Source organism: Lampris incognitus, chromosome 8, assembly GCF_029633865.1.
Source record: "Lampris incognitus isolate fLamInc1 chromosome 8, fLamInc1.hap2, whole genome shotgun sequence".
Classification (NCBI taxonomy): domain Eukaryota; kingdom Metazoa; phylum Chordata; class Actinopteri; order Lampriformes; family Lampridae; genus Lampris; species Lampris incognitus.
Window position 1 is genome coordinate 62,210,144 of NC_079218.1, and position 21,349 is coordinate 62,231,492.

The following is a 21,349-nucleotide window of genomic DNA, read 5'->3' on the forward strand; positions in this document are numbered from 1 at the left end:
TATCATATCAAAAATTATCCCATATTTCATCATCAATTATATCATAAAGATCAGATTGTGTTGGTTGTTTTGGTGAGAAGATTTTCCCCAGGCAACACCGAGCACCTCTGTTAGTTGTTTAATATTCCAACATTCAATCTCCATATTGTATCTTTCTGTCTACTGTATAAATAAACGTTTAGGTAAATGGCTCTATGATCAGACATGTCAGACACTCGAATTTGACATTCTTGTATTCTATCCTTATTTTCTTTCTGAATAAAAAAATAATCAATTCTGAGTGTGTTGCTGAAAAATGACTGAAGTCTCTCCGCAGAGGATGCAGATCCCTTCACACGTCAAAAAAAAGCCCATGTTCTCCCATGTATTTTTCACTAATTTTGCAATAGATTTTTTATTTCTCTTTAAGCTTGTTGTGTCCAGATAATAGTCGATTATCACATTGAGGTCTTCTCCACCTACACACATGTCCTCGGTTTCTACAGCGATAATATCCAGTAGGGATTTAAAGAATTCGTTATCACTTTCAGGCGGTGCATATATGTTCACCAAAGTCATCACTCTCTATCTTTTATTTCTTTTTGGCATTTGAATTTAATCGCTTTAGATATTAGAATTGCTACTCCGCTTTTGAGAGTATTAGAGTGGCAGCTGTCACAACGAGAGCAGGAAGATTACCCAAGTGCAGACAGTGGAGGCAAACCGGTTCAGATAACTCTAATTACACAAAATTAACAAACATCAGGTACAGACAGCAGGTACAGACAGCGGGGAAAGCTCACAACAGACGAGGCACTCTGGCGACCAAGAGTCTCTTTGTGTGTCTCAGTGTGTCTCAGTGAGAGTGTGAGATGAACCAACAATGAGCCAGAGCAACCAAGGGGCATATATACCCAGTGGAGGCCAACCAGGGAGATTGTGCGCAGGTCCTGTACAACCAATCGGAAAAAGGAGTGGGAGATTGGGCTCAGGTGCGCAGGACAGGGCAGAAACCGGACAGCCAATCGGAGAAAGGGGAGGTGAGTGAAGCCGGGCAATCAGGGTCATTCAGGCACATGGACGCAGGTAAAATAAAACACAAATCGGGATGGAAGAGCACCGATGACCCGGATCACACACCCATGACAGGACCCCTCCTCAAGGGACGGATTCCAGATGCCCCAAAAAAAAGTACCAAGAGCACCAAGCTGAACGGACGGAGAGGCCCCGGGGGAGGACGAATGGGGCTAGGGACCTAAAGCGGACAGCCTGAGGGCTGGAACTGATCGGTAGAGCCTCCAAGATGCAGGACCAAGGGGCAGAGCAGCTCTGGCGGACGGGCAGATGGATGACCCGGAGGCCAGCGACGCCGACAGTACCGCCGTGGCGGGATGGCTGCTCGGGAAACATACTTCAAAGGCGGCGGGACGGCCGCTCGGGAAACGGACTTCGGAGGTCGGGGGTCGGCCTCTCGGGAAACAGATTTCGTAGGCGGCTGGACAGCTGCTCAGGAAACAGACTTCAGAGGTGGCGGGATGGCCGCTCGGGAAACACACTTCAGAGGCGGCGGACGGACTGCTCAGGAAACAGACCTCGGAGGCGGCGGAGGGACCGCTCGGGAAACAGACCTCGAAGGAGGCGTGGCAGCCGGTTGGGAACAGACCTTGGAGGCGGCGTGGCAACCTTTGGGAAACAGGCCTCGGCGGCGGCATGGGGGCTCCTCGGGGGACAGATTTGGAGGTGGCGGGACGGCCGCTCGCGGACCAGGCTTCAGAGGCAGCGGGACAGCCGCTCGTGGGACAACCTTCGGAGGTGGCGGGACAGCCGCTAGAGGACCAGGTTTCGGAGGCGGCGGGACGGCCGCTTGGGGACCAGGCTTCAGAGGCGAAGGAACAGCCGCTCGTGGGACAGGCTTCGGAGGCGGCCTGGCAGCTGCTCGGGAGACAGGCATCAGAGGTGGCCCAGCGGCTGCTCATGTAGCAGGCTTCAGAGGTGGCCCGGCGGCCGCTCGGGTAGCAGACTTCGGAGGCGGCCCGGCGGCTGCTCGGGGAGCAGGCTTAGGTGGCGGCGTGGTCGACTGCTCTTGGACAGACCGCACGTCGGCAAAGACGGTCGACGGCACAGGAACAGACTGACCATTCTAGAACTCGGGGACACTGGGCAGCTGAGGCTCGGGGACGCTGGTCAGCTGAGACTTGGGGATGATGGGCAACTGAACCTGAAAGGTCGGCTGAGGTGGCCGGCAGAACAGGAAAATGTGGAAGGCGTCGGCCAGTGTGGAAGGCGGCCGGTGTGGCCGGCGGCTGCCGGGGGACATGGGACTGGCAGAGACTACGGGGACCTCCCCTGGCCAGGTGGGCTCCCCAGAATGGGTCCAGGGCTGGAGTCGCCTCGGCACCACCCATTAACTGGTGGTTTACCAGCCAGTAGGCAGGCTGGTGGTTAAGAAATGGAAACGGATGATCCGCTGTGGCAACCCCTAACGGGAGCAGCCGAAAGTAGTAGTAGTCGTAGTAGTAGTAGTAAGCAGGCTGGTGGTTAGTGGGTTAAGAGCCAGCGGACTTGAAGACTAGCTGCTGGTTATCTGGCTGGATAACACCAAGCCGGAACCCATTCACACCAGACACCGGCCTCGGCCGAAGTTGTCTTCAGTACATTGAACCATTCGCTGGGTCCATACTTGGTCGGTTCGTACTGTCACGACGAGAGCAGAGAGAGGACCCAAGTGCATACAGTGGAGGCAAACCGGTTAAGACAACTCTTTAATTACACAAAACGTACAAACTGCAGGTACAAACGGCAGGAATAGACAGCTGGGAAAGCTCACAACAGATGAGGCACTCTGGTGACCAAGAGTCTCTGTGTGTGTCTCAGTGTGTGTCTTAATGAGAGTGAGACGAACCGACAATGAGCCAAAGCAAACAAGGGGCATACAGTGCTGTTTGAAAGTATGTGAACCCCTTGAGCAGTTTAGATTTTTCTGTTGTTTTACCATGGTTTTCTTATTCTATCATCACCAGTTTTTATGTATGAAATGTCAGATATATGTTGATCAGTTGCATGTACTTGTTTAGTGGGACTTGTTTAAGTAGCCCAAAACTACATGAAACATGGAATAGTGTATGTGCAAAAGTAAGTGAACCCCCAGCTGTATTGGTTAAGTCAAGCAGGTAACAGACTCAGGTGAAACACATTTTGGTGCTTAATTAATCATTTAAGCAGATGAATGAAATGAGACATCCTTGGGAAAGGGTTTGGCCTGCACTAATTAAAAGAGAAAGGAAACCAACCAAACCACTGTGGTCCCATAGAAATCAACAATGCCGAGAGCAAAGGAGATATCCGAGGACATGAAGAAGAGGGTAGTGACAGCCCATCAGTCTGGGGAGGGCTATAAGACCATCTCCAAAAGATTCCAGCTCCATCCATCCACTGTAAGACAAATAATTTACAAATGGAGGGCCTTCAACATGACAGCAACTCTGCCTAGAAGTGGACGCCCATCAAAACTATCACCCAGAAGCACCAGAAAAATAATAAATCGGGTAAAGGCCAACCCACACATCACCTCTAGAGAGTTGCAGACCTCTCTGGTAGCATCTGGGACAAATGTGCATGCATCTACAATCAGACGAAAATTGAATAGCCATGACATTCATGAGAGGGTTGCTAGAAGGAAGCCTCTGCTCTCAAAAAAGAAAAAAGCTGCCCATTTCAACTTTGCCAGAGAGCACTTGGACAAACCAGAGGCCTTCTGGAAGTCCATTCTCTGGACAGACGAGTCCAAAATAGAATTATTTGGTCACAATCAAAACCAACATGTTTGGAGAAAAGCCAACACTGCATATGAAGAAAATAACCTCCTCCCAACAGTGAAGCATGGTGGTGGAAATGTGAAGGTCTGGGGCTGCTTTTCTGCTTCTGGACCTGGACGACTCCATATTATCCAAGGAACCATGAATTCTCTGGCATATCAACAAATTCTTGACCAGAATCTCCTGCCATCTGTCAGGGAGTTGAAGCTGGGACGAAAATGGATTATGCAACAAGACAATGACCCAAAGCATTCCAGCAAAACTACAAAGGAATGGCTTCAGAGAAAGAGGATTCGTACTCTGGATAGGCCCAGTCAAAGTCCGGATCTTAATCCAATTGAAATGTTGTGGCGAGACCTGAAGAAGTTGGTACATACCAGATGTCCCTCCAACCTCTCTCAACTGGCTGAGTTCTGCAAGGAGGAGTGGGCAAAAAGCCCCATAAGCAGATGCGAGAGACTGGTTAGTGGTTACAGAAGACGTTTGGATGAAGTAATGGCCTCAAAAGGAGGAGCCACAAGCTACTAATACAAGGGTTCACATACTTTTGCACATGTTAAATTTTCAGTTTTTGTGAAATAAACCACCTTTGTTGAATTAAATAATGAAAATATATCTCTTTTTGTGTGTGTGTCCATTATTTGGAAGGTGTGCTTTACAAATTGGGATTTGGATGTATGTGTAATGAGCTTATTTTAATGTTTTCTACAAAAACAGTAACCATGTCTGGAGGGTTCACAAACTTTCAAGCAGCACTGTATATTATATCCAGTGGAGGCCAATCAGGGAGATTGGGTGCAGGTTCACAAGACCCGTACAACTAATCGGAGAAAGGGGAAGGAGATTGGGTGCAGATGTGCAGGACAGAGAAGAAACTAGACAGCCAATCGGAGAAAGGGGAACTGAGTGAACCCGGGCAATCAGGGTTATTTAGGCACACGGACGCAAGTAAACTAAAAAACTAATCAGGGGATGGAAGAGCGCTGATGACCAAGATCACACACCCATGACAGCAGATATAAAAGGTGCTTTTGAATCAAAATCTCTTCAATTTCTCATGCTCTGTTTGTGATAGGTATTATTCTTGCAGGAATCTGGTCTGTTTCCCCCCCCTTTTTTTTACTTTTAGCCATAATTTTAGCTCTTTTGACTGGGTTCCTAATCCATTGACTTTCAAAGACATGAACTTTATCTCTTCTTGTGTAGAATCCATAGGTTGTTTTTGGGTCTATTAAGTTTGTAGTAATTTCCCCACGGGCTAACAGAAACATATTCACGAGTGATTAACAGCGTTATAAACAACAGGTAAGAACATTGAAGCTTAATTATGTACACAAATGGTGACTCCCAAAAAGAGGTGTCAACACCCCTCATTACATGTTGACTCTCTTTGTTTTGAGGGGGAAAGGTACGTTCAAGCCACTCCCCCAGCTCGGACGGGCCGGAAACATCCGAGCGGTCGGTTCGCGCTCTGAGGTGACGAGCGCTGCGCTGCACCAGGTGTTTGCCATCATCCATCAGGCACACCTGCGGCTATCAGGCAGCCCTCTACAAGAAGCCTCCCAGAACGCCTCCCTGGGCTTTGACGTACTGAACCCTGCAGTAAAGCTCTGACAAGCCTATTCTAGTGATTTCCTGCTTACCCTTTTCTCGTTCCTATTCCCACAGTGTTGTGTTGTTCCTTAGTATCTAACACCTGTGTTCCTGCTTTTTTTGTGTGTTTCGTCTCACTGTTTTTGTTCCCGTCAAGACCCTCCCTCGGTGACTTCCACGGCTCCCCGCGTCTCCCTCGCTCCTCGTCCCCAGTGACCATCACGTTTTCCTGGACCCCCCTCCAGCGATCTCCCTCCATGTCTCTCTCCCTGGACCCCTCCCTTCGGACTTGACCTCCTGGATCACGGACTCGGACTGCCTCGGACAAGCCCTCACTCAACGGATTTGGACTTTGATAGCCAGATGCACGCACATCATCACAACACCCCCACCTTAGATTCCCCTGTTATTTATTTTAATCTATTTCTGATTTTCCCTTTTTCTCCGAATTTAGTGGCCAATCACTCCCTATTTTAGTTCAAACACCCACCCTCGTACTGCATGCGTTCGCCAACTGCATTTCTCCGGCCAGCAGTCTCGAAGGAGACGCCTCGCCACTTCCATGACAAGGTGACTCCAGGCCGAACCACTGCTTTTTCCAACACACCCAGAGACGCATTCACGTGACGAACACAAGCCGACTCCGCCCCCCTCCCGAAGACAGCATTGCCAATTATTGCTGCTTCATCGAGTCCGGCCATAGTCGGATCTGACAAGACCGAGGCGCGAACCCCGGTCCCCAGTGAGATTCCCCTGTTATTATTTTGTGACAGTTTTTTTACTTTTGTTTTCCTACATTAAAATTGCCTTCGGGTTTCTCTGTTCTCTGTGTCTGCCTGCCTTTGGACTTCGCTACACTGGCCTCTGGTCTTCATTCACGATACGCAACACACACACCCCACCCCACCCCCGTGACATTTCTGTGTTACCGCATTATCCCGGTCAAGCCTTATGGGAGCGCCAAAGCCATTTGTATCCAGTGAGGCATCAGAATCATTCTCCGTGAGCCATGTTTCCATGAATGCTAAGAGACAAGCATCCCTCTATTCAGGTAGATGTCTGGTATTCGCGTGTAATTCGTCCATTTTATTCCTCAATGACTGAACGTTGGCCAGGATCATGGAGGGCAGGGGAATGCGATTGTTTTGCCGTTGCTTACGTAACCGCCGGCGCACACCTCCTCTCTTCCTGGTATAGGCCGCTTTCTTAAAGAAGTCATTACTTGTGGATGTGGGATCACTAGATATAATCTGATTTATGTCAGAGATCCGTGGGGAAAGAGTTGAATCCAGGGTCTGGTGATTCCACCGCCGACGTAAGAGAAAATGCCGCGTGTACTGGGTTCTTTGACAGTATGTGTGGCCCAAGGCGAAATTCGTAAATATCACCAAAAGCAGGTAAAAAAGAATCTCCATCTTCGACCCGACCCAGAGAAAACACATGGAACTACACAACAACCTAAGAAAAAACTAACCCACATAGGACAAGATAACATATAAAACAACAATAATAATGAAATAATCTCCTACATGGACAGAAACTAGCTGCAGGCGCCGGACTGAGCATGCGCCATTTATGAATCGATAGCTAGACAGCCAGCCAGCCAGGCCAGCCAGCCAGCCAGCCAGCCAGCCAGCCAGCCAGCCAGCCAGACAGACAGACAGACAGATAGATAGATAGATAGATAGATAGATAGATAGATAGATAGATAGATAGATAGATAGATAGATAGATAGAAATGTGATGATGGTGGATTTTCACCTGGCATCTGCTTCACTGTAGTATTCTCTGGCTACAATATCCTCAAACAGCTCCCCACCTGTTACCCTGAGAGAGAGAGAGAGAGAGAGAGAGAGAGAGAGAGAGAGAGAGAGAGAGAGAGAGAGAGAGAGAGAGAGAGCGAGAGAGAGAGAGAGAGAGAGAGAGAGCGGGAGAGAGAGAGAGAGAGAAGTTGGAGGAACAGGGAGGAACAGAGAGAAAGAGAGGGAGATTGAGAGAGAGTTAGAGTAGATAGATCCGGCTGAGACTGAATCTGAGACTGAGAAAGAGAGAGACTATACAGATTAACCTGAGAGAAAGAGAGGCAGTGCGAGAGAGAAAGTAACATCAACTTCAGAGATGAAAAAGAAAAGAGAAGGAAAAACTCACAAGTCGAAGATTAGATAGTGGTGTCCCTCCTCGGAAATACTGTCATGTAAACGAACTGGAAAAAGAAAGAGAATCGGAATTTGTTCATGTTGAATTTAGGAAATCAATTTGGTGGCTGTGTTGTGGTTACACCGCCCCGAGCTGCCTGTTCAAGCCACTCCCCCAGCTCGGACGTGCCGGAAACATCCGAGCGCTCGGCTGGCGCTCTGAGGAGACGAGCGCTGCACTGCACCAGGTGTTTGCCATCATCCATCAGGCACACCTGTGGCAATCAGGCAGCCTTCTACAAGAAGTCTCCCAGAACACCACTCCGTGCTTCGACGTTACTGAACCCTGCGGTAAAGCTCTGACAAGCCCTCCAGCGTTCCTTGCCCTCTTGCTATTCCCTTTATTCCCCAGTGTCTTATCTTCATGTCTCTCTGTTTCCCCCCCAAGACTCTCCCTCTGTGACTTCCACGGCTCCCCACGTCTCCCTCGTCCCCAGCGACCTTCACATTTTTCCCCGGACCTCTCCAGCGATCTCCCCCGTGTCCCCCTACCTGGACCCCTCCTTTCGGACTCGACTTCCCGGATCTCGGACCCGGACTTCCTCGGACAACCCCTTTTGGATCACGGACTGGACTTGTTCGCCAGGTGCACGCACATTATTTCAACACCCCCTTGTCATTTACATACCGCACCACACATAGGCTAAAAACACTCACACATAGTTATACACGCAAACCACGGGACACCACACATAGTTTATTCACACATCCCACTAACAGAAGGCTTTTGCACCATACATTCCCCTCCCCCAATAAAACCGCCCTTTTTGGATTTCGAAGTCATCCTGTGTCTGTCTGCCTTGGGTTTCGCCACACGGGTCGGGTTCTGGTGCGCGAGCATAACAGAACATCGGAGCCATTATGGACCCAGGCAAACCCAAGGGGCAGACGATCCCTGTGACACCCCGACCCCTAAGCCCCAGAGCCCCGTCCCCCTAGAGGCAGTAGTAAGAAGTCAGAGCTGCCAACTTGCCTCTCTCAGCTCAGAGCTTACTACTGCCTTCACCCATGTCACCGGAGAGATCAGCGATCTTCAGTCTAGCTCCCAGGCCACGACGAGCGCGTTAGACGCCCTCTCCACACAGATCGCTGCACTCACTACAGCGGTCTCCAGGATGAGCGAACACCGTGCTCTGGCCCCGGTCCCTGCCCCCAGCTCGGCCTCCGGATTCCCCGTTCCTGGTCCCGACGTTCCCCCTCCTCCGAGTCAATCCCCACTGGACCCCCGGTTCGAGCCTAACCTTCCCTGCCCCAAGGCCTTCGGTGGGGAGTTCGAGCTGTTCAGGGGTTTCCTTGGTCAGTGTGAGCTCCTGTTCAAACACCAGCCAGCCAGGTATAGGACAGGAGAGACTAAGGTAGCCCTTGTTATGTCCCTCCTCACCGGCAAAGCCCTCAGCTGGGCCATAGCGGCGGTTGGCCAGACCGAGCGGCTCGCCTCGGACTATGGTGCCTTCCGCCGCGAGTTCCGTCTGGTGTTCGACCATCCAGCTGACGGGCAGGACGCTGCCAGCCGCCTCCATTCCATCCAGCAGGGAGCCAGGTCGGTGGCAGATTATTCCTTGGAGGTGAGGATACTCGCGGCAGACAGTGGGTGGGATGACACTGCGCTCAAGAGCGCGTACAGGAGGGGGCTGAGCGAGCCCATCAAAGACCTCATCGTTCGGGACCGCCTTGCCTCCTTCAACGAGCTCATCATCCTCGCCCTCCTCATGGACGAACGGCTGTGGAAGCGGCGCCAGGAACGCGCCCCGCGGACTGGCCCCTCCCATAGACCAAGCCCCATCCCTGGGTCAGCGTCCCGTGGGCTCTCTCCACCCTCACACTCCCCCTCGCAACCCTGGGTGGCTTCTGGATCCAGGCCGGAGGAGGAGCCCATGCAGTTGGGTCGGTCACGGCTCCCGCTGGAGGTTAGGGAGCAGAGGATGTGTGACCACCTCTGCCTCTACTGCGGGAGGTCGGGCCACTACATCAAGGCCTGCCCGACTCGCCCAAAAGACCTGGCTGACTAGCAAGGGGTGTCCTAGTGAGCCTTACGACCCTTCCTCAGCCCCAGCCCAAAAAGGAGCACAACCAGCTGTTCCCGGTCACTCTCACCTGGGGTAACGACTCACTCTCTATTGGTGCACTCCTGGATTCGGGGGCGGACGAGTGTTTGATGGACATCTCGCTGGCCCGGCAGGTCGGCGTTCCACTCGTCCCCCTAGACACACCCCTCACAGCCCAAGCCCTAGATGGTTGTTTACTTGGTAAGATCACACACAGCACTGCTTCCCTCACCCTCACTCTTTCGGGTAATCACGTGGAATCTATGCGTTTTTTGGTTTTGCACGCCCCCACAGTGCCCTGATGTTAGGAAGACCGTGGCTGGACCGGCACGATCCCCACATCTCTTGGTCTACTGGGCGGATTTTGGGTTGGAGCGTTGCGTGTCATGCCAACTGCCTTCGCTCCACCCACTCCCCGTCCAGCGGCCTCAGACCCGTGCCTCCTCCCACGGATCTCACTGGTGTTCCTCTCATTTATCACGATTTAGCCCCTGTATTTAGTAAGGACAGGGCACTTTCCCTCCCCCCTCACCGTCCCTATGATTGCGCCATAGATCTCCTTCCCGGGGCCGCCCTTCCCACCGGTCGGTTGTATAACCTCTCCGTCCCGGAGAAGGAGTCTATGCGCAATTATATCAAGGAGTCCCTGGCCTCAGGAATCATAAGGCCCTCGTCTTCCCCGGTGGCAGCGGGCTTCTTTTTTGTGGCAAAGAAGGAGGGCAGCCCGAGGCCTTGCATAGATTATCGAATGTTAAATGACATCACCTTGAAAAATAAATATCCACTCCCCCTTATGAGTTCCACGTTCGAGCCACTCACTCACGCCACGGTGTTCACCAAGCTAGACCTGCGCAGCGCGTACCACCTGGTGCGCATCCGGGAAGGGGATGAATGGAAGACAGCCTTCAACACCCACCTAGGGCATTTCGAGTATCTCGTTATGCCCTTCAGCCTCACCAACGCCCCAGCCGTCTTCCAGGCGTTGGTCAATGACGTGCTCCAGGACATGCTGAACATGTTCACGGTGGTGTACCTGGATGACATCCTCGTGTTCTCCAGGACTGAGGAGGAACACCACCAGCATGTCCGCCTGGTCCTCCAAAGGCTGCTGGAGAACAGGCTCTTCGTGAAGGCCGAGAAGTGCGTGCTTCACTCCGCCTCCGTGGAGTTCCTTGGCCACATCGTGGAGAAGGGGCTCGTCCGCACCGACCCCAGGAAGACCCGAGCGGTGGAGGAGTGGGCACGGCCCACCAACAGAACGCAACTCCAGCGCTTCCTGGGGTTTGCAAACTTCTACAGGCGCTTCATCAGGGGGTTCAGCCGTGTGGCCGCCCCCCTCACTGCACTCACCACCACCCTCCGCCCCTTCTCCTGGACCTCGGAGGCAGAGGCCGCCTTCTCGGCTCTGAAGAGGCTGTTCACAACGGCTCTGGTGCTCGCCCACCCGGACCCGTCCAGGCAGTTCATCGTGGAGGTGGACGAATCGGACACGGGCATCGGAGCCGTCCTCTCCCAGCGGTCGGAGGAGAACCAGAAGATCCACCCGTGCGCCTTCTTCTCCCGGTGTTTCAGTCCTGCGGAGAAGAACTATGACATCGGCAACAGGGAATTGCTGGCTGTCCACGCTGCCTTAGAGGAGTGGAGACACTGGCTGGAGGGAGCAGGGCAGCCATTCATCGTATGGTCCGATCACAAGAACCTGACCTACGTGCGGACGGCTAAGAGGCTCAACCCCAGGCAGGCGCGCTGGGCGCTCTTCTTCAGCCGGTTCGACTTCACCCTCACCTACCGCCCGGGCACCAAGAACGTCAGGGCAGACGCCCTCTCCCGTATGTTTCCAGAGGGGTCCCCTGACGCCCCAGACACCATCCTTCCCCCGGCCCGGGTGGTGGGTGTCGTCACCTGGGCCATCGAATCGGTGGTGAGAAGGGCCCAGCGCGCTCAGCCCGACCCAGGCAATGGACCCCAGAACCGGCTATTTGTGCCTCCCTCTGTCCGGCCCCAGGTGCTGGAGTGGGGCCACTCAAGCCGTTTTGCCCGCCGCCCCGGTGTCCACCGAACGGTGGCCTTCATCCGCAGGGGTTTCTGGTGGCCCACCATGGAGGCAGACACCAGAGAGTTCGTGGCTGCCTGCACCACCTGCGCCCACAGCAAGGCTCTCCATTGCCCTCCAGCAGGTCTCCTGCGCCCCCTTCCTGCCCCTGGCCGACCTTGGTCCCACATTGCCTTGGACTTTGTAACTGGCCTCCCCATGTCCCAAGGCAATGACACCATTCTGACCATTGTCGACCGGTTTTCCAAGGCCGTCCACTTTGTTGCCCTCACCAAACTCCCCTCTGCAGCCGAGACGGCGGACCTTCTCGTCTCCCACGTCGTCCGACCCCATGGGATTCCCCTGGACATTGTCTCTGACCGTGGTCCCCAGTTCACTTCGAAGGTGTGGCAGGCCTTCTGTAAGGGGATTGGGGCCACGGCCAGCCTCTCCTCCGGGTATCACCCCCAGACCAATGGGCAGGCAGAGCGGGCCAATCAAGCCCTGGAGGCGGCTTTGCGTTGCGTTACCATCAGCAACCCCGCCTCCTGGAGCAAGTACCTGCCCTGGGTGGAGTACTCGCTCAACTCCATGGAGAGTTCGGCTACCGGTTTGTCCCCCTTCGAGTGTTCCCTTGGCTATCAACCCCCTCTGTTCCCCCATCAGGAGTTGGAGGTGGCGGTCCCATCCACGAGGGCCCATCTCCACTGATGTCAGCGCGTTTGGAAGACGGCCCGGGCCACTATGTTGCGAGCTACAGAGCGGGCCCATCGAAGCACCAACAGGCGGAGAGTGCCGGCCACAGCCTATCGACCTGGCCAGAGGGTATGGCTCCTGGCCCGGGACCTGCCCCTCCCTACCCTCAACCGGAAGCTGGCTCCCCGCTATGTTGGTCCCTACACCATCGACCGCATTGTCAACCCATCGGCGGTGCGTCTCCATCTCCCTACCTCACTCAAGATCCATCACGTCTTCCATGTCTCACGCCTCAAACCGGTAGCCTCCAGCCCCCTGTTTCCTCCTGTCCAAGCTCCTCCACCCCCCCGGGTCCTCGACGGTGGTGACATGGTCTGGGATGTCGACCGGCTGCTCGCCGTATGCCGCCGGGGGCGTGGGTACCAATACCTGCTTGACTGGGTTGGCTATGGGCCCGAGGACCGCAGCTGGGTTCCCCAGTCCTACCTGGCCGACCCCGCACTCCTGGAGCAGTTCTATCGGGCCCACCCCAACGCCATCGGACGGTCGCCCGGTGTCTCCCGTAGGAGGGGGGGTCCTGTTGTGGTTACAACGCCCCGAGCTGCCTCCCCGGCACGTTCAAGCCACTCCCCCAGCTCGGACGTGCCGGAAACATCCGAGCGCTCGGCTCGCGCTCTGAGGAGACGAGCGCTGCACTGCACCAGGTGTTTGCCATCATCCATCAGGCACACCTGTGGCAATCAGGCAGCCCTCTACAAGAAGTCTCCCAGAACACCACTCCGTGCTTCGACGTACTGAACCCTGCGACTCTCCCCCCACGACTTCCACGGCTCCCCACGTCTCCCTCGTCCCCAGCGACCTTCACATTTTTTCCCTGGACCTCTCCAGCGATCTCCCCCCGTGTCCCTCTACCTGGACCCCTCCTTTCGGACTCGACTTCCCGGATCTCAGATCTGGACTTCCTCGGACAACCCCTCTTGGATCACGGACTGGACTTTCTCGCCAGGTGCACGCACATTATTTCAACACCCCCTTGTCATTTACATACCGCACCACACATAGGCTAAAAACACTCACACATAGTTATACACGCAAACCACTGGACACCACACATAGTTTATTCACACATCCCACTAACAGAAGGCTTTTGCACCATACATTCCCCTCCCCCAATAAAACCGCCCTTTTTGGATTTTGAAGTCATCCTGTGTCTGTCTGCCTTGGGTTTCGCCACACGGGTCGGATTCTGGTGCGCGAGCATAACAGACTGCTGACATAAAACCTCTGTGGGGATGGACTGTGGAACTAGCTTGAGCTGTGTGTGTACAATACTCATGTGTGACTATGGAACTAGCTTGAGCTGTGTGTGTACAATACTCATGTGTGACTATGGAACTAGCTTGAGCTGTGTGTGTACATTACTCGCGTGTGACTAAGGAACTAGCTTGAGCTGTGTGTGTACAATACTCGTGTGTGACTGTGGAACTAGCTTGAGCTGTGTGTGTACATTACTCGCGTGTGACTAAGGAACTAGGTTGAGCTGTGTGTGTACAATACTCGTGTGTGACTGTAGAACTAGCTGTTGCTGTGTATGTACATTACATGTGTGTGACTGTGGAACTAGCTTGAGTCGAGTTTGTACATTACTCCTGTGTGACTGTGGAAATAGCTTGAGCTGTGTGTGGATATTACTTGTATGTGACTGTCGAACTAGCTTGAACTGGATTTGTACATTACTCATGTGTGACTGTGGAACTAGCTTGGGCTGTGTATGTACATTACTCGTATGTGAATCTGGAACTAGCTTGAGATGTGTTTGTACATTACTCATGTGTGACTCTGGAACTAGCTTGAGATGTGTTTGTACATTACTCATGTGTGACACTGGAACTAGCTTGAGATGTGTTTGTACATTACCCGGGTGTGACTATGGAACTAGCTTGAGCTGTGTGTGTACAATACTGGTGTGTGACTGTGGAACTAGCTGTTGCTGTGTATGTACGTTACATGTGTGTGACTGTGGAACTAGCTTGAGTCGAGTTTGTACATTACTCCTGTGTGACTGTGGAACAAGCTTGAATTGGATTTGTACATTACTCATGTGTGACTGTGGAACTAGCTTGGGCTGTGTATGTACATTACTCATGTGTGAATGTGGAACTAGCTGTTGCTGTGTATGTACATTACTCATGTGTGACTCTGGAACTAGCTTGAGATGTGTGTGAACATTACTCCTGTGTGACTGTGGAATTAGCTGCTGCTGTGTTTGTATGTTACTCGTGTGTGACTATGGAACTAGCGTTTGCTGTGTATGTACATTACTCGCGTGTGATTGTGGAACTAGATTTAGTTGTGTTTGTACATTACTTATGTGTGACTGTCGTAACAGCTTGAATTGTGTTGTTCGTTACTCGTGTGTGACTGTGGAACTAGCTGTTGCTGTGTTTGTATGTTACTTGTGTGTGACTGTGGAACTAGCTGTTGCTGTGCTTGTATGTTACTCGTGTGTGACTATGGAACTAGCGTTTGCTGTGTATGTACATTACTCATGTGTGAATGTGGAACTAGCTGTTGCTGTGTATGTACATTACTCATGTGTGAATGTGGAACTAGCTTGAGCTGTGTTTGTACATTACTTATGTGTGACCTTGAAACTAGATGTTGCTGTGTTTGTATGTTTCTCGTGTGTAAATATGGAACTAGATGTTGCTGTGTCTGTACTACCCAGTAATATTCAAGAAACACTCTACTACCCACTAATATACAAGAAACACTGTACTACCCAGTAATATTCAAGAAACACTCTACTACCCAGTAATATTCAAGAAACACTCTACTACCCAGTACTATACAAGAAACATTCTACTACCCAGTAATATACAAGAAACACTGTACTGCCCACTAAAACACATGAAACACTCTACTACCCAGTAATATACAAGAAAGACTGTACTACCTAGTAATACACAAGAAACGCCCTACTACCCAGTAATATGCGAGAAACACTGTACTACCCAGTAATATTCAAGAAACACTCTACTACCGAGTAATATTCAAGAAACACTGTACTACCCAGTAATATACAAGAAACACTGTAATACCTAGTAATATACAAGAAACATTCTACTACCCAGTAATATACAATAAACAATCTTCTACTCAGTAATATACAAGAAAAACTCTACTACCCAGTATTATACAAAAAACACTGTACTACCCAGTAATATACAAGAAACACTGTACTACCCAGTAATATACAAGAAAGACTGTACTACTCAGTAATATTCAAGAAACACTGTACTACCCAGTAATATTCAAGAAACACTGTACTACCCAGTAATATACAAGAAACACTGTACTACCCAGGACTATACAATAAGCACTCTGATACCCAGTAATATACAAGAAATACTGTACTACCGAGTAATATACAGCAAACACTGCACTACCCAGTAATATACAACAAACACTGTACTACCCAGTAATATACAAGAAACATTCTATTACCCAGCAATATACAAGAAACACTCTACTACCCAGTAATATACAAGGAACACTCTACTACCCAGTAATATACAAGAAACACTGTACTACCCAGGAATATACAAGAAACACTAAACTACCCAGTAATGTACAAGAAACACTCTGATACCCAGTAATATACAAGAAACACTCTACTACCCAGTAATATACAAGAAAAACTGTACTACCCAGTAATATACAAGAAAAACTCTACTACCCAGTAATATACAAGAAACACTGTACTACCCAGTAATATACAAGAAACACTGTACTACCCAGTAATATACGAGAAACACTGTACTACCCAGTAATATACAAGAAACACTGTACTACCCAGTAATATACAAGAAAGACTGTACTACTCAGTAATATTCAAGAAACACTGTACTACCCAGTAATATACAAGAAACACTGTACTACCCAGTAATATACAAGAAAGACTGTACTACTCAGTAATATTCAAGAAACACTGTACTACCCAATAATATTCAAGAAACACTGTACTACCCAGTAATATACAGGAAACACTGTACTACCCAGGACTATACAATAAGCACTCTGATACCCAGTAATATACAAGAAATACTGTACTACCGAGTAATATACAGCAAACACTGCACTACCCAGTAATATACAACAAACACTGTACTACCCAGTAATATACAAGAAACATTCTATTACCCAGCAATATACAAGAAACACTCTACTACCCAGTAATATACAAGGAACACTCTACTACCCAGTAATATACAAGAAACACTGTACTACCCAGGAATATACAAGAAACACTAAACTACCCAGTAATGTACAAGAAACACTCTGATACCCAGTAATATACAAGAAACACTCTACTACCCAGTAATATACAAGAAAAACTGTACTACCCAGTAATATACAAGAAAAACTCTACTACCCAGTAATATACAAGAAACACTGTACTACCCAGTAAAATACAAGAAATACTCTACTAACAAGCAATATACAAGAAACACTGTACTACCCAGTAATATACAAGAAACTCTGTACTACCCAGTAATATACAAGAAACACTGTTCTACCCAGTACTATACAAGAAACACTGTTCTACCCAGTACTATACAAGAAACACTCTGATACCCAGTAATATACAATAAACACTGTACTACCCAGTAATATACAAGAAACACTCTGATACCCAGTAATATACAAGAAACACTCTACTACCCAGTACTATACAAGAAACATTCTACTATCCAGTAATATACAAGAAACACTGTACTACCCAGTAATACACAAGAAACGCCCTACTACCCAGTAATATGCGAGAAAACTGTACTACCCAGTAATATTCAAGAAACACTCTACTACCCAGTAATATTCAAGAAACACTGTACTACCGAGTACTATACAAGAAAGACTGTACTACCCAGTAATATACAAGAAACATCCTACTACCCAGTAATATACAAGAAACACTGTACTACCCAGTAATATTCAAGAAACACTGTACTACCCAGTACTATACAAGAAACACTGTACTACCCAGTAATATACAAGAAACACTGTACTACCTAGTAATATACAAGAAACATTCTACTACCCAGTAATATACAATAAACAATCTTCTACTCAGTAATATACAAGAAAAACTCTACTACCCAGTATTATACAAAAAACACTGTACTACCCAGTAATATACAAGAAACACTGTACTACCCAGTAATATACAAGAAAGACTGTACTACTCAGTAATATTCAAGAAACACTGTACTACCCAGTAATATACAAGAAACACTGTACTACCCAGGACTATACAATAAGCACTCTGATACCCAGTAATATACAAGAAATACTGTACTACCGAGTAATATACAGCAAACACTACACTACCCAGTAATATACAAGAAACACTGTACTACCCAGTAATATACAAGAAAGACTGTACTACTCAGTAATATTCAAGAAACACTGTACTACCCAGTAATATTCAAGAAACACTGTACTACCCAGTAATATACAAGAAACACTGTACTACCCAGGACTATACAATAAGCACTCTGATACCCAGTAATATACAAGAAATACTGTACTACCGAGTAATATACAGCAAACACTGCACTACCCAGTAATATACAACAAACACTGTACTACCCAGTAATATACAAGAAACATTCTATTACCCAGCAATATACAAGAAACACTCTACTACCCAGTAATATACAAGGAACACTCTACTACCCAGTAATATACAAGAAACACTGTACTACCCAGGAATATACAAGAAACACTAAACTACCCAGTAATGTACAAGAAACACTCTGATACCCAGTAATATACAAGAAACACTCTACTACCCAGTAATATACAAGAAAAACTGTACTACCCAGTAATATACAAGAAAAACTCTACTACCCAGTAATATACAAGAAACACTGTACTACCCAGTAATATACAAGAAATACTCTACTAACAAGCAATATACAAGAAACACTGTACTACCCAGTAATATACAAGAAACTCTGTACTACCCAGTAATATACAAGAAACACTGTTCTACCCAGTACTATACAAGAAACACTGTTCTACCCAGTACTATACAAGAAACACTCTGATACCCAGTAATATACAAGAAACACTGTACTACCCAGTAATATACAAGAAATACTCTACTAACCAGCAATATACAAGAAACACTGTTCTACCCAGTAATATACAAGAAAGACTGTACTACCCAGTAATATACAAGAAACATCCTACTACCCAGTAATATACAAGAAACACTGTACTACCCAGTAATATTCAAGAAACACTGTACTACCCAGTACTATACAAGAAACACTGTACTACCCAGTAATATACAAGAAACACTGTACTACCTAGTAATATACAAGAAACATTCTACTACCCAGTAATATACAATAAACAATCTTCTACTCAGTAATATACAAGAAAAACTCTACTACCCAGTATTATACAAAAAACACTGTACTACCCAGTAATATACAAGAAACACTGTACTACCCAGTAATATACAAGAAAGACTGTACTACTCAGTAATATTCAAGAAACACTGTACTACCCAGTAATATACAAGAAACACTGTACTACCCAGGACTATACAATAAGCACTCTGATACCCAGTAATATACAAGAAATACTGTACTACCGAGTAATATACAGCAAACACTACACTACCCAGTAATATACAAGAAACACTGTACTACCCAGTAATATACAAGAAAGACTGTACTACTCAGTAATATTCAAGAAACACTGTACTACCCAGTAATATTCAAGAAACACTGTACTACCCAGTAATATACAAGAAACACTGTACTACCCAGGACTATACAATAAGCACTCTGATACCCAGTAATATACAAGAAATACTGTACTACCGAGTAATATACAGCAAACACTGCACTACCCAGTAATATACAACAAACACTGTACTACCCAGTAATATACAAGAAACATTCTATTACCCAGCAATATACAAGAAACACTCTACTACCCAGTAATATACAAGGAACACTCTACTACCCAGTAATATACAAGAAACACTGTACTACCCAGGAATATACAAGAAACACTAAACTACCCAGTAATGTACAAGAAACACTCTGATACCCAGTAATATACAAGAAACACTCTACTACCCAGTAATATACAAGAAAAACTGTACTACCCAGTAATATACAAGAAAAACTCTACTACCCAGTAATATACAAGAAACACTGTACTACCCAGTAATATACAAGAAATACTCTACTAACAAGCAATATACAAGAAACACTGTACTACCCAGTAATATACAAGAAACTCTGTACTACCCAGTAATATACAAGAAACACTGTTCTACCCAGTACTATACAAGAAACACTGTTCTACCCAGTACTATACAAGAAACACTCTGATACCCAGTAATATACAATAAACACTGTACTACCCAGTAATATACAAGAAACACTCTGATACCCAGTAATATACAAGAAACACTCTACTACCCAGTACTATACAAGAAACATTCTACTATCCAGTAATATACAAGAAACACTGTACTACCCAGTAATACACAAGAAACGCCCTACTACCCAGTAATATGCGAGAAAACTGTACTACCCAGTAATATTCAAGAAACACTCTACTACCCAGTAATATTCAAGAAACACTGTACTACCGAGTACTATACAAGAAAGACTGTACTACCCAGTAATATACAAGAAACATCCTACTACCCAGTAATATACAAGAAACACTGTACTACCCAGTAATATTCAAGAAACACTGTACTACCCAGTACTATACAAGAAACACTGTACTACCCAGTAATATACAAGAAACACTGTACTACCTAGTAATATACAAGAAACATTCTACTACCCAGTAATATACAATAAACAATCTTCTACTCAGTAATATACAAGAAAAACTCTACTACCCAGTATTATACAAAAAACACTGTACTACCCAGTAATATACAAGAAACACTGTACTACCCAGTAATATACAAGAAAGACTGTACTACTCAGTAATATTCAAGAAACACTGTACTACCCAGTAATATACAAGAAACACTGTACTACCCAGGACTATACAATAAGCACTCTGATACCCAGTAATATACAAGAAATACTGTACTACCGAGTAATATACAGCAAACACTACACTACCCAGTAATATACAACAAACACTGTACTACCCAGTAATATACAAGAAAGACTGTACTACCCAGTAATACACAAGAAACGCCCTACTACCCAGTAATATGCGAGAAACACTGTACTACCCAGTAATATTCAAGAAACACTCTACTACCCAGTAATATTCAAGAAACACTGTACTACCCAGTACTATACAAGAAACACTGTACTACCCAGTAATATACAAGAAACACTGTACTACCTAGTAATATACAAGAAACATTCTACTACCCAGTAATATACAATAAACAATCTTCTACTCAGTAATATACAAGAAAAACTCTACTACCCAGTATTATACAAAAACACTGTACTACCCAGTAATATACAAGAAACACTGTACTACCCAGTAATATACAAGAAAGACTGTACTACTCAGTAATATTCAAGAAACACTGTACTACCCAGTAATATTCAAGAAACACTGTTCTACCCAGTAATATACAAGAAACACTGTACTACCCAGGACTATACAATAAGCACTCTGATACCCAGTAATATACAAGAAATACTGTACTACCGAGTAATATACAGCAAACACTGCACTACCCAGTAATATACAACAAACACTGTACTACCCAGTAATATACAAGAAACATTCTATTACCCAGCAATATACAAGAAACACTCTACTACCCAGTAATATACAAGGAACACTCTACTACCCAGTAATATACAAGAAACACTGTACTACCCAGGAATATACAAGAAACACTAAACTATCCAGTAATGTACAAGAAACACTCTGATACCCAGTAATATACAAGAAACACTCTACTACCCAGTAATA

At 47.3% G+C, this 21,349-nt stretch overlaps 1 protein-coding gene across 2 annotated transcripts in view; it reads right to left on the bottom strand.

Annotated features, from left to right (window-relative positions):
- The window catches only part of camk2a (calcium/calmodulin-dependent protein kinase II alpha), a 292,509-nt gene that overhangs the window by 121,424 nt on the left and 149,736 nt on the right, over window positions 1-21,349 (bottom strand). For both annotated transcript variants that reach the window (XM_056284736.1, XM_056284737.1), the window contains exons 4-5: window positions 7,536-7,590; window positions 7,149-7,214 (exon numbers count right to left, since the gene is read on the bottom strand). In XM_056284736.1, coding sequence (XP_056140711.1) covers window positions 7,149-7,214; window positions 7,536-7,590 — 121 coding nt within the window. The remainder of the gene's footprint in view (window positions 1-7,148; window positions 7,215-7,535; window positions 7,591-21,349) is intronic.